Below are 12298 nucleotides of genomic sequence, written 5' to 3'. Positions count from 1 at the left end.
AGTCGGCTCTTGATGACGTCGACTGGGACATGTTCCGGGCGAGTTCTTCTGACGTCAGCGAGTTCACGGATGTAGCATTGAGCTTTGTAAACACGCTAACCGAGCAAGCTACAGAAACAATAACGATAAGGACATTCTCCAATCAGAATCCGTGGGTGGACAGAACAATCCGTGCTGCAGTTAACACACGCACTGTCGCTTACAAAGAGGCTCTTCTGACCGGGAATATGAGCGAGTACAAAGCATCGTGCTATGCTCTCCGACGCGCAGTAAGAGCCGCCAAACACCGATATAGAGAGAGAACTGAGTCTCATTTCCAGCTCAATTACTCTCAACGGATGTGGCAGGAGACTGAGGACCATCTGTGCCTTCGGAAACAAATCCTACGCGGAGGTGAGAGCAGATCCGTTGCTGGCCGACGAGTTAAACATCTTCTACGGCCGCTTCGATTGCATCCAGCGCGTCAGGAAGCAGCAGGCAGAGCAGCGATAATCCTGTAATCACCGTGTTGGAGGATGAGGTTCGGAGGGTGCTAAAGAAAGTGAACATCAGGAAAGCAGCCGGACCTGATGGGATAACCGGCCGTGTTCTGAGGTCCTGCGCTGACCAGCTCGCTGGTTTGTTCACTTCTATCTTTAATGAGTCCCTTGCTACCGCCATGGTTCCCACTTCATTCAAAAAATCTGTCATAATCCCTGTGCCAAAGAACAATAAACCCTCTTGCCTGAATGACTATCGCCCAGTTGCCCTCTCATCTATAGTCATGAAGATTTTTGAGAGACTTGTAAAGAGCCACATTTGCTCCTCCATACCTGATACTTTGGACCCTCTTCAGTTTGCCTATTGCCCAAACAGATCTACTGACGATGCCATCTCTCACGTCCTCCATTCTTCCCTCACACACTTGGACAGCAACACTTGGCTGCTATTCATTGACTATAGCTCAGCTTTCAATACTATAGTCCCCATCAAGCTGGCTTCTAAACTCACAGACCTCGGCCTAAACTCCTCACTCTGTGACTGGATTCAAGACTTCCTTACCGGCAGACCTCAAGTGGTGAAAGTTGGCCAGTTCACCTCAAACTCCATCACCCTGAACGTAGGAGCCCCACAGGGCTGTTTCCTCAGTCCCCTGCTCTACTCTATCTACATGCATGACTGCGTGTCCTCTCACAGCTCCACATCTATCATCAAATTCGCTGATGATACTGTGGTTCTGGGCCTCATCTCCAACAATGATGAGACCACATACTTGGGTGAGGTAGAGAGACTCACATCATGGTGCCAGGACAACTGTCTCTCTCTGAATGTGAGCAAAACTAAAGAGCTGATCATGGACCTTAGGAAGAGACAGCAGCAGCCATACACTCCTCTTATGATCAGTGGGACCCCTGTGGAGAGGGTGAGTAGCTTCAAGTACCATCTTACCAAGCAAACATCTCCGAGAACCTGACTTGGACTACACACATCCAAACACAGGTTAAGAAAGCTAGGCAAAGACTGTACCACCTGCGACAGCTGAGGAAATTCAGGGTCTCACCAGCAATCCTGAAAACTTTCTATTCAGGGACCATAGAAAGTGTATTGACACAGTGCATCTCAGTGTGGTATGGAAACAGCTCCAATCAGGACTGCAAAGCACTACAGAGAGTTGTGCACTTAGCTGAGCGCATCTCAGGGTCTGCTCTCCCCTCTCTGCAAGACATCTACCTCAAAGGCTGCAAAAATAGAGCTGTCAAAATCATCAAGGACTCAAATCACCCTGGTATCCGTCTATTCACTTTGCTTCCATCTGGCAAGCGCTTCCGTAGCCTGATGGCAAAAACTGAGAGACTTAGGAGGAGCTTCTTCCCCCAGGCCATCAGGCTCCTAAACTCTAACTCTGTGTCATAACATCACTTGACTCCATGTAAATGTCACCATATAAATAAGCTAGTCATAGTTTTTCTCTACCTCATATTGCTGCTATTTAAATACCCTGTACAACTTTTTTGCACATTCTTTTGCACATTCCTCTTTATTACTATTTAAGTCAACAACATACTGACCTGCACATTTATATTTTTTATCTTTTATTTTATATTATTCTTTTATTTTTTCTACTTTTCTTTTTCTTAATATTTGTATTCTATATAATTGCACTGTCCTTGGAGTGGACCTGACCTACATTTCACTCCTGGTTATACTCTGGATAATTGTGTATGTGACAAATAAAAAATCTTGAATCTTGAATTTCCTGCTGTAGTGTGTGCAAACCTGGTCAAGAACTACAGGAAACGTCTGACCTCTGTAATTGTAAACAAAGGTTTCTGTACCAAATATTAAGTTCTATTTTTCTATTGTATCAAATACTTATTTCATGTCTCTCACAGTTGAGGTGTACCTACAATGAAAATTACAGATCTCTCCATTCTTTGTAAGTGGGAAAACTTGATAAATTGGCAGTGTATTAAATACTTATTTGCCCCACTGTATGTATGTATGTATATACATAGCTTTTTCTGTGTTGTAACATTTCTTGTTTTTCATGCAAAGATAAATGTGATTATTTTACCTACACTGGTGATTATTTCTAATTTTAGCTCTTCCTTTTTTCTCTCTTTTATTTGAGCTGGAAAGCCTGACATATGAAATAAAAATGGAATCCTGCAATATTGTTTATTGAATTTTATATCACAAAATCCATTATATTTTCTAAAATATAAATATAATATTATACTGAATGCCTTTGCAGATAGCACCAAAATGGTTGGAGGACACCATTTATTAATTATAACCTGCCAAACTGATTAGTGAGTTGATTATATTATGTGAATTATATAATAATTATATTGAATTATATTATTTAAATTATTCAGTGATTACCTTAAGCACAAAACCCTATTTAAATACAAGAGAAATAACACATGTAAAATCATCTGAAAACAGGAATCAACTCATACCTCCCTGAGTCAGAATGCAAAAATAGACATGGCCAAGAAGTTGAAGTCAGGAAGGGTTTGGATACAGTATAATTGAAGGAATTTCACAGATTTTCCTCATATCTCAACTGACAGTGATGCTGAGAACTCTGGTCCTGCTGCTGAACCTCGGAGGAGCCGCGGCTCTCAAGATCTGCTCCTTCAACATAAAATCATTCGGAGAGAGCAAAATCTCCAAACCAGATGTGCTGAACATCATAGTGGAGGTGAACTTTTTATGTTTAATTTTGCATTCAATAACTAATGCAAAATGACAAAACGCTTGAATGCTATTTTGAATGTATATTTCATAATTCACTATTTTAAATTGTATTGTGTTTTAGTTGAATGCATAATGAACTTCATGGTTTTATGGAAAAACACTCTCCAATACAAGATTTGGCTGCAATCCCACTCTGCAAACCACTGACTTACTGTTTAAGAAAATGTCATTTCATAACAAACCAGATAATATTATGCTACTAAACATCATTGCATGTTATTATAGTGAGCCCAGAAGCTGCATTGTTTTACTATCTAGTGTGTCAAAGCAGGAGAACACAGAGGAACAAGACGTTTTGTCGCCGCATTGTTCTGATTGCTCAAGGTCTGAATACTCCTCCCAAAGTTCCAAATGTTCCGATTGTGGTGATGGGATGAGGATACTTTGTAATGTGATTTTCAAGGCATAAACAAACAGTGATGAATGTAATTAATTGAGATTGTCACACTGCAGAGCATCAGTCGCTGTGACCTAATGCTTGTCCTGGAGATCAAAGATGCAAAAGGAAAAGCGTTTGATCAACTCATGACTCACCTGAACAGGTAAATACACTCCTCTGCTCAAATACATCAGACATTAGGACATTCCTTATAACATGAGATAACCAACATAAAATGAACCAGTCTTGATTAATACAAAAAAAAATCTAAAACTTTACAAACTGTCTCCACAGCAGGTCCAGGACACGAGCAAATGAATTTACCGCTGTCATTAGTGAGAGACTCGGGAGAAAATCATACAAGGAGCAATATGCCTTCATTTACAGGTATGTGTAATGTATTAACAAATATTAAATTATTATTAATGTTATACAGCATGCAAACACATGGTCATACCAATTTAGCAGCAAAATGCATGAGGATCAAGGATGTAGAATTTAGTAGGGACGCTATGGACATGTCCTTACCAATATCCATCGGCCACTAAGTTGTCTCTAGCAATAATTTTGAATATATATATATATATATATATATATATATATATATATATATATATATATATATATATATATATATATATATATATATATATATATATATGTGTGTGTGTATGTAGCCACAGTTATTGTCATTTCGGCCACATCAGTGATTTTACCTGAGAAGATAAATTACATACGCTAGAAAATTGTGCTTTCAAGGACACACATTTAATGTGTGGAGTAAGAACATATAAGAGCCAACGTGTTTAATACGAGCACAGTTCAGCTGAATTATCCATTTTACACTCTAACTTTGTTGTTATGCTGTTGTGTGTTCATCTGCTTCTCCCATTTGCTCTTTTTATTTTACATTGATAAACAATGGTTAGTGTAGCAAAACCACAGCTAGTAACCATGTTTTTTTGTATTATTATTAGCTATTTTGTGACGGAAACGGGCTTCTATATGCATCTGGAAAAAGAAAATAAAAAAATCAAGTTGCGATAATCATTTCTGATGATTTCAGGCAGAATATACTGTCTGTGAAATCCGTCTATCAGTATCCAGACACTCAAACCGGGGATGAAGACGCTTTTGCTCGAGAGCCGTTCGTCGTGTGGTTTTCCTCACCAAAAACTGGTGAGACATTTACTGAGTAAAAAGTGAATCTTACCTCCATAAAAATGATGACAAACATATTTCCGTCTGTCTTTCAACAGAAATCAAGGATTTCGTCATTATTCCTATTCACACGGCTCCAGGAGCGGCTGTGAAAGAAATCGATGAACTGTACGACGTTTATCAGAACGTTTCCCAGCTGTGGCGATCAGACGTAAGCGCTTCTCCATCCAGATCCCCAGCGAACTAAATTATGTTCGAAAAACGTTTTGATAACGTTCACTTAAGCTATAGAAACGTTATTTCTGAATGTCATCTGAACATTCCAAACTTCCAGTTTTTCAAAGGTTTTTCAAAGATTTTTCGCGGTTGTTCGAATGTTAAAGGAACATTCCATTTTGGAAACATTATGGGGATATTACTTTTAAATGTTCTCTGAACGTTCTAAAACAAGTTTTTTTTAAAACAAGAACAAATAAACATTTAACTAAAATGTTTCAGATAAAACGTTTTGTGAATGATGTATAAATAATGTATTGTGCTAACGTTTTAAGATTAAAATTATTAAAGACCATGTAACTCTGACCAAACATTTCATTAATGTTACTGAAAGAATGTTTGCTCATAACTTTGCCAGAACTTTCTGAGAATGTTCCTTGTTAGCTGTGATAATATCTGCCATATTTGGTTATATAATATTCACTGCCTCCACAGTAAAATCGACCATCCACAAAATCAATTTCTCATACTGGAATACTCATATTAGAATAGTATTCTAACCACACATGCCAAACAAAGTCCTTCTTTTTCATGGTCTTCTGTGTACCTGGTTTCACTCTCAAAGTCTCTGAGTTCCTGTTTCCTCACTCAGTTTCCATTTTGTCTTTGTCAGAACTTCATCATTATGGGGGATTTTAATGCCGCCTGTGGTTACGTTCCAAAGAGACAGTGGGTGAACATCCGTCTGCGCTCGGAAACTCAGTTTGTGTGGCTGACAGGTGACAAGCTGGACACGTCAGTGAAGGAATCGACCAGATGTGCTTATGACAGGTGGGCAGATAAATATAAATCTATAAAGCTAACTTGCCGACACCTATAAGGCCATGAACCAACAACCTTGTTGGTCTTGGAACAACGTTCCTAGATTTTAGGGTCAGGTCACATTTACATTTATGCATTTAGCAGATGCATTTATGCAAAGAGACTGGCATTGCATTCAACGTGAGCAATTTTTTCAGTTCACGCTTTCCCTGGGATTTGAACCCATGATGACCTGGGTGTTGCAGCCTTAGTAAGAAGTGTGCTCATAGTGGTTTAGTATAAAAGGATTTTATGAAATCTCCGTTAACGTCATGTGATGACCACCACATTCCCATTTTTGTGTGCTGCAGGGTCGTCCTCCGTGGAGAGAGGATGATTGAGGCTGTGAATCCTGAATCAGTGGAGGTGTTCAACTTTAAAGAGGAATTTGGCCTCACTGAGCAGGAGGTAAATATAATCTAATGAGATTCTAAACTACTGTTCAAAAGTTCGGGGTTAGTCCGATTTGTTTTTACAGGAATTCTCTTCTGCTCACCAAGTATGGACTTATATATATATAAACATTTTATTTCAACTTTTTCAATTTTATTTCAAGAATTTTCAGCATCATTACTCTAGAAATCATTCGAATATGCTGATTTGCTGCTCAGGAAACACTTATGATTATTATCAGTATTGAAAACAGTTGTGCTGATTAATATATTTGTGGAAGCATCCAGCATTTCGTTGAAATATAAATATTTTGTAACATTATAAATGTCTTTAAAGCCAGCTTTGATTAATTGAATTAATTATTTTTTCTTAAAAACAACATTTTACTAACCACAAACTTTTGAACGGTTGTGTCATAAGTAACAAAAACAGAAGTCACTGAGCTCTGATGCTCACTAGAAGAAAAGAAAGGAAAATTGACAAAATGACATGATTAAGGGAGAACAGGGCAAGTTGTCACATAGGTTATATCTCAGTTATGCTTTTTTTTTCTCTTGCAGTAATTTTGCGTATTGATTTCAAACACAGAGTTTAATCTCTGTTGGCCATTTAATATTGTGCTTTTTCATAAATCGCTAAATGTTGTTAAATGCAGATATATGCTGTGTTTGTATAATATGTCTTTAATTAGTACTGTTTTTCAAAGAGGTATTATTCACACATCAGTGTCAAACATGCAGCACTATAGTTAAAGTGTGTTCAACTATCTTTTCTCCTGGATTAATAACGTGCAACATACTTTTATTGTTGTTAAGACTTCAAAGTTTACAATACATAAACCAGACAAAATAAACTAACCTTGAGAAATATTCATTACGAGTAAGCTGTGACAACTTGTCAGTAAAGCACTCTAACAGCTGTGTCTGTTCTGCAGGCTCTGGCAGTGAGCGATCATTTCCCACTCTGCATCACTGTAAACCAAGCGCAGATGAGAGGATAACAACCGTCTCCATTTACACTTTTACTGCTTGCCTGCTTCATTAGTCCTACAGATGAGATGAGAAACAACTTACAAGAAAACAAATGAGTTCTAACAGAAAGCGAGTGTTCAGTGCTTTACTTTTTTCCTGTGTTTTTGTAGAGAAGAGCAGAAATGTTTGATTGAATGATAATGACAATGTTAATTATGAACCAGCGGTCAGCAGTGTTGTTTTACTGGTTGCTGTGAGACAGTAGAGTTAGTTTACAAGCCTGTTAACACTTTAACCCGTCTACATTTCTCCATTAATTAACTCCATGTATAAGTGCTTTTTATTGACGTTTGCATGTTCTAAAACAGCCTTCAACAATAAATGTTCTATCAGATGATTTCAAATCATAGGGATTTTTATCAATGCATTGATAATGTATGCATACTTATATGATTTATTTCATTAAAATAAAAGATTTACTTGAGTAAATGACTCAGGCCCGGTTTCACAGACAAGGCTTAGACTAAACCAGGATTAGCCCATAGTTCAATTAGGACATTTTAAGTCATTTTTATAAATGTGCTTAGGAAAAAAAACATTACTGGTGTGCTTTTTGAGACAAAACAAAGGCACTGATATATTTTAAGATCAGTCAGTGCGAGTTTCTTTCAGTTGAAACATTACATTTTAGTCTAGGACTAGGCCTTGTCTGTGAAACTGTGGGTCAGAGTATTAGATTTAAGTAGGTTTAAGGTGAATACTGTCTGTTCAAGATAAACATTCATTGGTGTTTCATCCTTAGTTGATCAGTAGCTGTGGGAATATTAAAAATGCCATTCCTGGCGTAGAAAGTGCTCCTTACGATCCCGGATCTCCCGTAGGCTTGTGTCTTACACTCAATCTCATAACCACCTGAGGAAACCAAGTTTAGTTTAGTGCTTGACATTTAGCCATTACAGTTAAGTGAATATACTTAATATTGCATGCAACCATTTTATCACATTTACATTTATTCATTTAGCTGACGCTTTTATCCAAAGTGACTTACAATTGCTATATATGTCAGAGGTCGCACACCTCTGGAGCAACTACGGGTTAAGTGTCTTGCTCAGGGACACATTGGTGTCTCACAGTGGATTCGAACCCGGGTCTCTCACACCAAAGGCATGTGTCTTATCCACTGCGCCATCACCACCACCAATAATCCTAATAATATTTGTCTTTATATAGGCCTGCACTACTATTCGAAAGTTTGTGGATAGTAAGCTTTTTTTATTATTATTATAAATACTATTTAGATAGGATGCATTAAATTGACCAAAAGTGAGAATAAAGGCATTTATGTTACAAAAAATTTCAATTTCAAATAAATGCTGTTCTTTTTAACCTTCTACTCATCAAAGAATCTTGAAAATAAAATATATCAGGGTTTCCACAAAAATATATAACATTGATAATAATAATCAGAAATGTTTCTTGAGCAGTAAATCAGTATATTAGAATGATTTCTGAAGGATCATGTGACACTGAAGACTGGAGTAATGATGCTGAGGAATTCAGCTTTGTATCAAAAATAAATTACATTTTAATATATATTCAAACTGAAATCAGTTATTTTTAATTGTAATAATATTTGGCAATATTACTGTTTTTGCTGTATTTTTAATCAAACAAATACAGCCTTGGAGAGTACGAAACATTATTTTCGGGCTCTCAAAAAGAAAAAAACTATACAAAATTAAACTTAAAATATTAAAACAAAACAGTTCATAAACCAGCAAGCAAACCAGCTGTCAATTCCTTCACTTTTCACATCTTCGTCCATTTTTACTTGACAATAATAATAATAATACTAATATTTCGAATTGCATACTTTCTACATTTTCAGCTTTAATTTCAATTACAGTCATCTTTTGCAATTTTTATTCCTTTTAAAAATTAGTAGGCCTATACAGTTATAATTTTAGTTCAGAAAATTAGAATTGTTGCCTTGACAGCAAAAGTTAAAATTTATTTAATATTTATATATTTATTCCAGTTGCGAAAATGACTTTTAATAGTTTTAGTTAACAATATAAACACTGGCTATATTTTATTTATTTTTTTCCCATCAGGTAATACATGTATGAAACTTGAATATGACTAAACGATGATAATTATTTATATAAATATTCTAAATCATTTAGTTTGAACTAACCCTTTAAGCAGGTGTTGTAATACTCAGATCTGTCCTGAAGGAGGCAGCAGAACATTTCAGAACATAAAACACAATCAGCCAGTGAGTTAGTCAAATTAATAATCCTAAATTACACAAACTAACTCAATTACATCGACTTCCTCCTGCCTAAACAAAGCAAAGGAAATCATGAATAATGCACATGACCTTTGGAACTACAAATATACAGGTTTCTGTTATTTAGGGTCGTTTCTATGGTAACAATGGAACATTCTCAATCAAGGTGGCCAATGCACTTCCTGTTACTGGAATTCTAAACAGAACAGAGTCACTGAGTTAAAGGAACAGTTCACTCCAAAAGACTTTTGACCATTTACTCCCCCTCACAGGAAACATTCCAAGAATTTTCTGAAAGTTTCACTGTTGATAAATAATGAGACACTATTTTTAATCTTGAATTCTTTATTGCAGTCAGTTTTAATAAGCAAATGTACATCAAATCTGTTCACGTTTCTCACAATAAGGCACCAGTGGCTAAATACAAAATACAATTAAATGTCCCCTCTTGCCCTTAAAACACTTACAAAATACTTCACCACTGGAGTATCAAAACTAGTAGAATTAAGACAAACTTAAAGAATGAGAAAGACCTGCATAAATCTATCACTGTGACTTTTGTATATTAGCGTCTTCAAAAAGCCAGAAAATCAGATTAAATGTGTAAAAAACCTGCTGTTGAGGGATTTGCTAAAATAGTTTTATGTAAACTATTCAATATGTAGCATTGAAACCAGTTGAAATGAATACAGAAGCGCTTGATTTGAAGTGATGGATGATGCTTTATGAGCGAATGAACGTCACAGTTCAGTTTATGCAGCGAGAATCAAACACAAAAGAAAGGTTATAATAGGTGAATTAAAAGAGACAGTATGTTAGAAAGAGATGAACGATTCGAGTCAATATCAGTAGTAAAGAGACGCTTGGGTTTGAAACCCCGATCAGTTTGTTCATACACCGTCTTTTAACTTCTTCACACTCATCTTAAGACTTGCAATGCTGTACTAAATCCACAAATAGAAGTAATGTACAATTCATGCATCATAACAACATGCCGTCAGCGTTACAGTCATAATGTGTCACATTCCAGTCAAAAACCTGATCAAGTGCATAGTTCAACAGAATGAAGAAGGTCTTTTAGTTGTTTTTGTACAGTGTCTTTCTCTCTGTCAGGAGGGGTTTCTGATTAACCGCAGGGAATTATGGGACGGTGACTTGGAAGGGGGAGCCTGGGACGTGTTCATCTCCCCATTTCACAGCCAAGATGTAGTTGCCCCGCTCCTTTAAGACGTAGCTGATGTTGTACTGCATGTTTCCCATGTGTTTGACCAGGATCTCCTCGCAGGGCGTCAGAGGACCGTGAACACCGACCAGCAGCATGTTCTTCCCTGGAAACAAACAAATACATGTGAGACAACAAATGGTAAAACACAATTATGCCTGTATAAAATGTAATTTAGGCAATATTGCCATGATAGAGAGTTATGATCGTATATTATGTATATTATGCTAAAATAAATGTTATATAAAATGTATTAAATTAATAGTAAATAACATGTTTTTAAATATATTAATATAAATAATATAAAACAAAAATATAATATCAACATGTTTAATATACATTTACATATTATTACTATAATATTTAATTGTATTAATATGATAATGTAAATAAATGTTTTATATACACATTTATATATAATTTAATATTAAAATTAAGATTTTTTTATATTATTGTTATTATTGTTGTCATTGTTATTATTAAAGAATATTATTTAATAAAATTATCTATTCTCCCAAATTTTCATAATCCGTAGTTCATTTAATAAAAATAATGTGAAACAAACAAACACTTCAGTGTACATAAGACAGTATATAAAGTGCATTTTATTGCATTTTGTTGAATGCATATGCATTTGTTCCCTGTAATAAACATTTATCTGGCTCATGCTCAAGTTATGTCCAGTAATAACCCGAGATCTCACCTGCTTTACTGCAGTCCACAGAGAAAGACGCTTTCTGGCCCACAAAGGCCTTGCTGAGACCCGGGCCTCGACTGAGAACCTTGCTGGCGTCAGAGACGCTGGGAGACGCGCTGTAGGAGTTCACACTGCTTGCCCTGCTCACCGGATCCACCATCAGAGTGGACATCTCGCTGGCGTTAGTCACGTTCACCAGCCGTGGCCCTGAACACCAGACAGTCATCAACACCATCACACACAACTCCATCACTTCAGCTCCGATCGGTCCGGCTCGCCTCACCTGTGACTTTGGCTTTAAACGGGCTTCCGCTGATGTGGTTGGGGCCGCCGTATTTGATAGTGATGATGTAGTTTCCAGGGGCCATTGGCGTGTAGTACACTTTAAAGCCTTCGGGACACTCCTGACACTCCATCTTCACCTTAGACGGGCCCTCGATGGTGACGGCCAAAGATCCCGGTCCCGCTTTGGTGTTATTGATGGTAAAATCGGCCTGGTTACCTGTCAGACGAGGCGTGAGATTCAGTATGATGTGTGAGAGAATGCACGATGGTGTATTTGCACACATGATAAACTGGTTCATGACAACTACAATATTCTCGCTTCGGTTTCCTGTCAGCCATCAAAGGTGGCATCACAATGACTGTTGAGAATAGCATACTATCTTTCTTTAGCATGCAGTATGCGCAGTAGATTTTATGCTTGGAAACCAAAACATCCTACTGCATTTACCAAACTGCATAGTGAACAAAGCAGCACACTGTGTGAAGCAGTGCAATGCAATGTGCTTGACCTGACCTCCAATATCCAGTATGACAAATACATCCAAAGTGATAACATTCATTTCATTCATTTATTTTC

The 12298-nt window shown here is 36.9% G+C and overlaps 2 protein-coding genes across 4 annotated transcripts in view; one reads left to right on the top strand and one right to left on the bottom strand.

Moving 5' to 3' along the window:
* The first annotated feature begins 3046 nt into the window (after positions 1-3046).
* On the top strand, positions 3047-8084 carry LOC306855202 (deoxyribonuclease gamma-like). 3 transcript variants are annotated; one of them, XM_079393690.1, is made up of 8 exons: positions 3047-3187; positions 3697-3785; positions 3917-4009; positions 4689-4801; positions 4882-4994; positions 5673-5830; positions 6172-6268; positions 7188-8084. In XM_079393690.1, the coding sequence occupies exons 1-8, from the start codon at positions 3059-3061 to the stop codon at positions 7251-7253; spliced, it is 858 nt and encodes a 285-aa protein (XP_079249816.1). In that variant the 5' UTR covers positions 3047-3058; the 3' UTR covers positions 7254-8084. The 3 variants fall into 3 exon arrangements, with proteins under 3 accessions (XP_079249816.1, XP_079249817.1, XP_079249818.1); XM_079393691.1 differs by having other exon boundaries at positions 7198-7625; XM_079393692.1 differs by lacking the exon at positions 3047-3187 and adding an exon at positions 3469-3567 and having other exon boundaries at positions 7188-7625.
* Positions 8085-9849: 1765 nt separating this feature from the next.
* LOC306855201 (filamin-B-like) overlaps positions 9850-12298 on the bottom strand; it is a 95847-nt gene continuing 93398 nt past the window's right edge. Inside the window, exons 43-45 of the mRNA XM_079393689.1 lie at positions 11720-11938; positions 11443-11643; positions 9850-10845 (exon numbers count right to left, since the gene is read on the bottom strand). Of these exons, the coding sequence (XP_079249815.1) occupies positions 10658-10845; positions 11443-11643; positions 11720-11938 (608 nt within the window). The 3' untranslated portion in view covers positions 9850-10657. The remainder of the gene's footprint in view (positions 10846-11442; positions 11644-11719; positions 11939-12298) is intronic.

Source organism: Barbus barbus (genome assembly GCF_936440315.1).
Source record: "Barbus barbus genome assembly, chromosome: 35".
NCBI classification, from domain to species: Eukaryota; Metazoa; Chordata; class Actinopteri; order Cypriniformes; family Cyprinidae; genus Barbus; species Barbus barbus.
The sequence above is the reverse complement of the archived record's forward strand: the minus strand, read 5'-3'. Positions and strand labels throughout refer to the sequence as shown.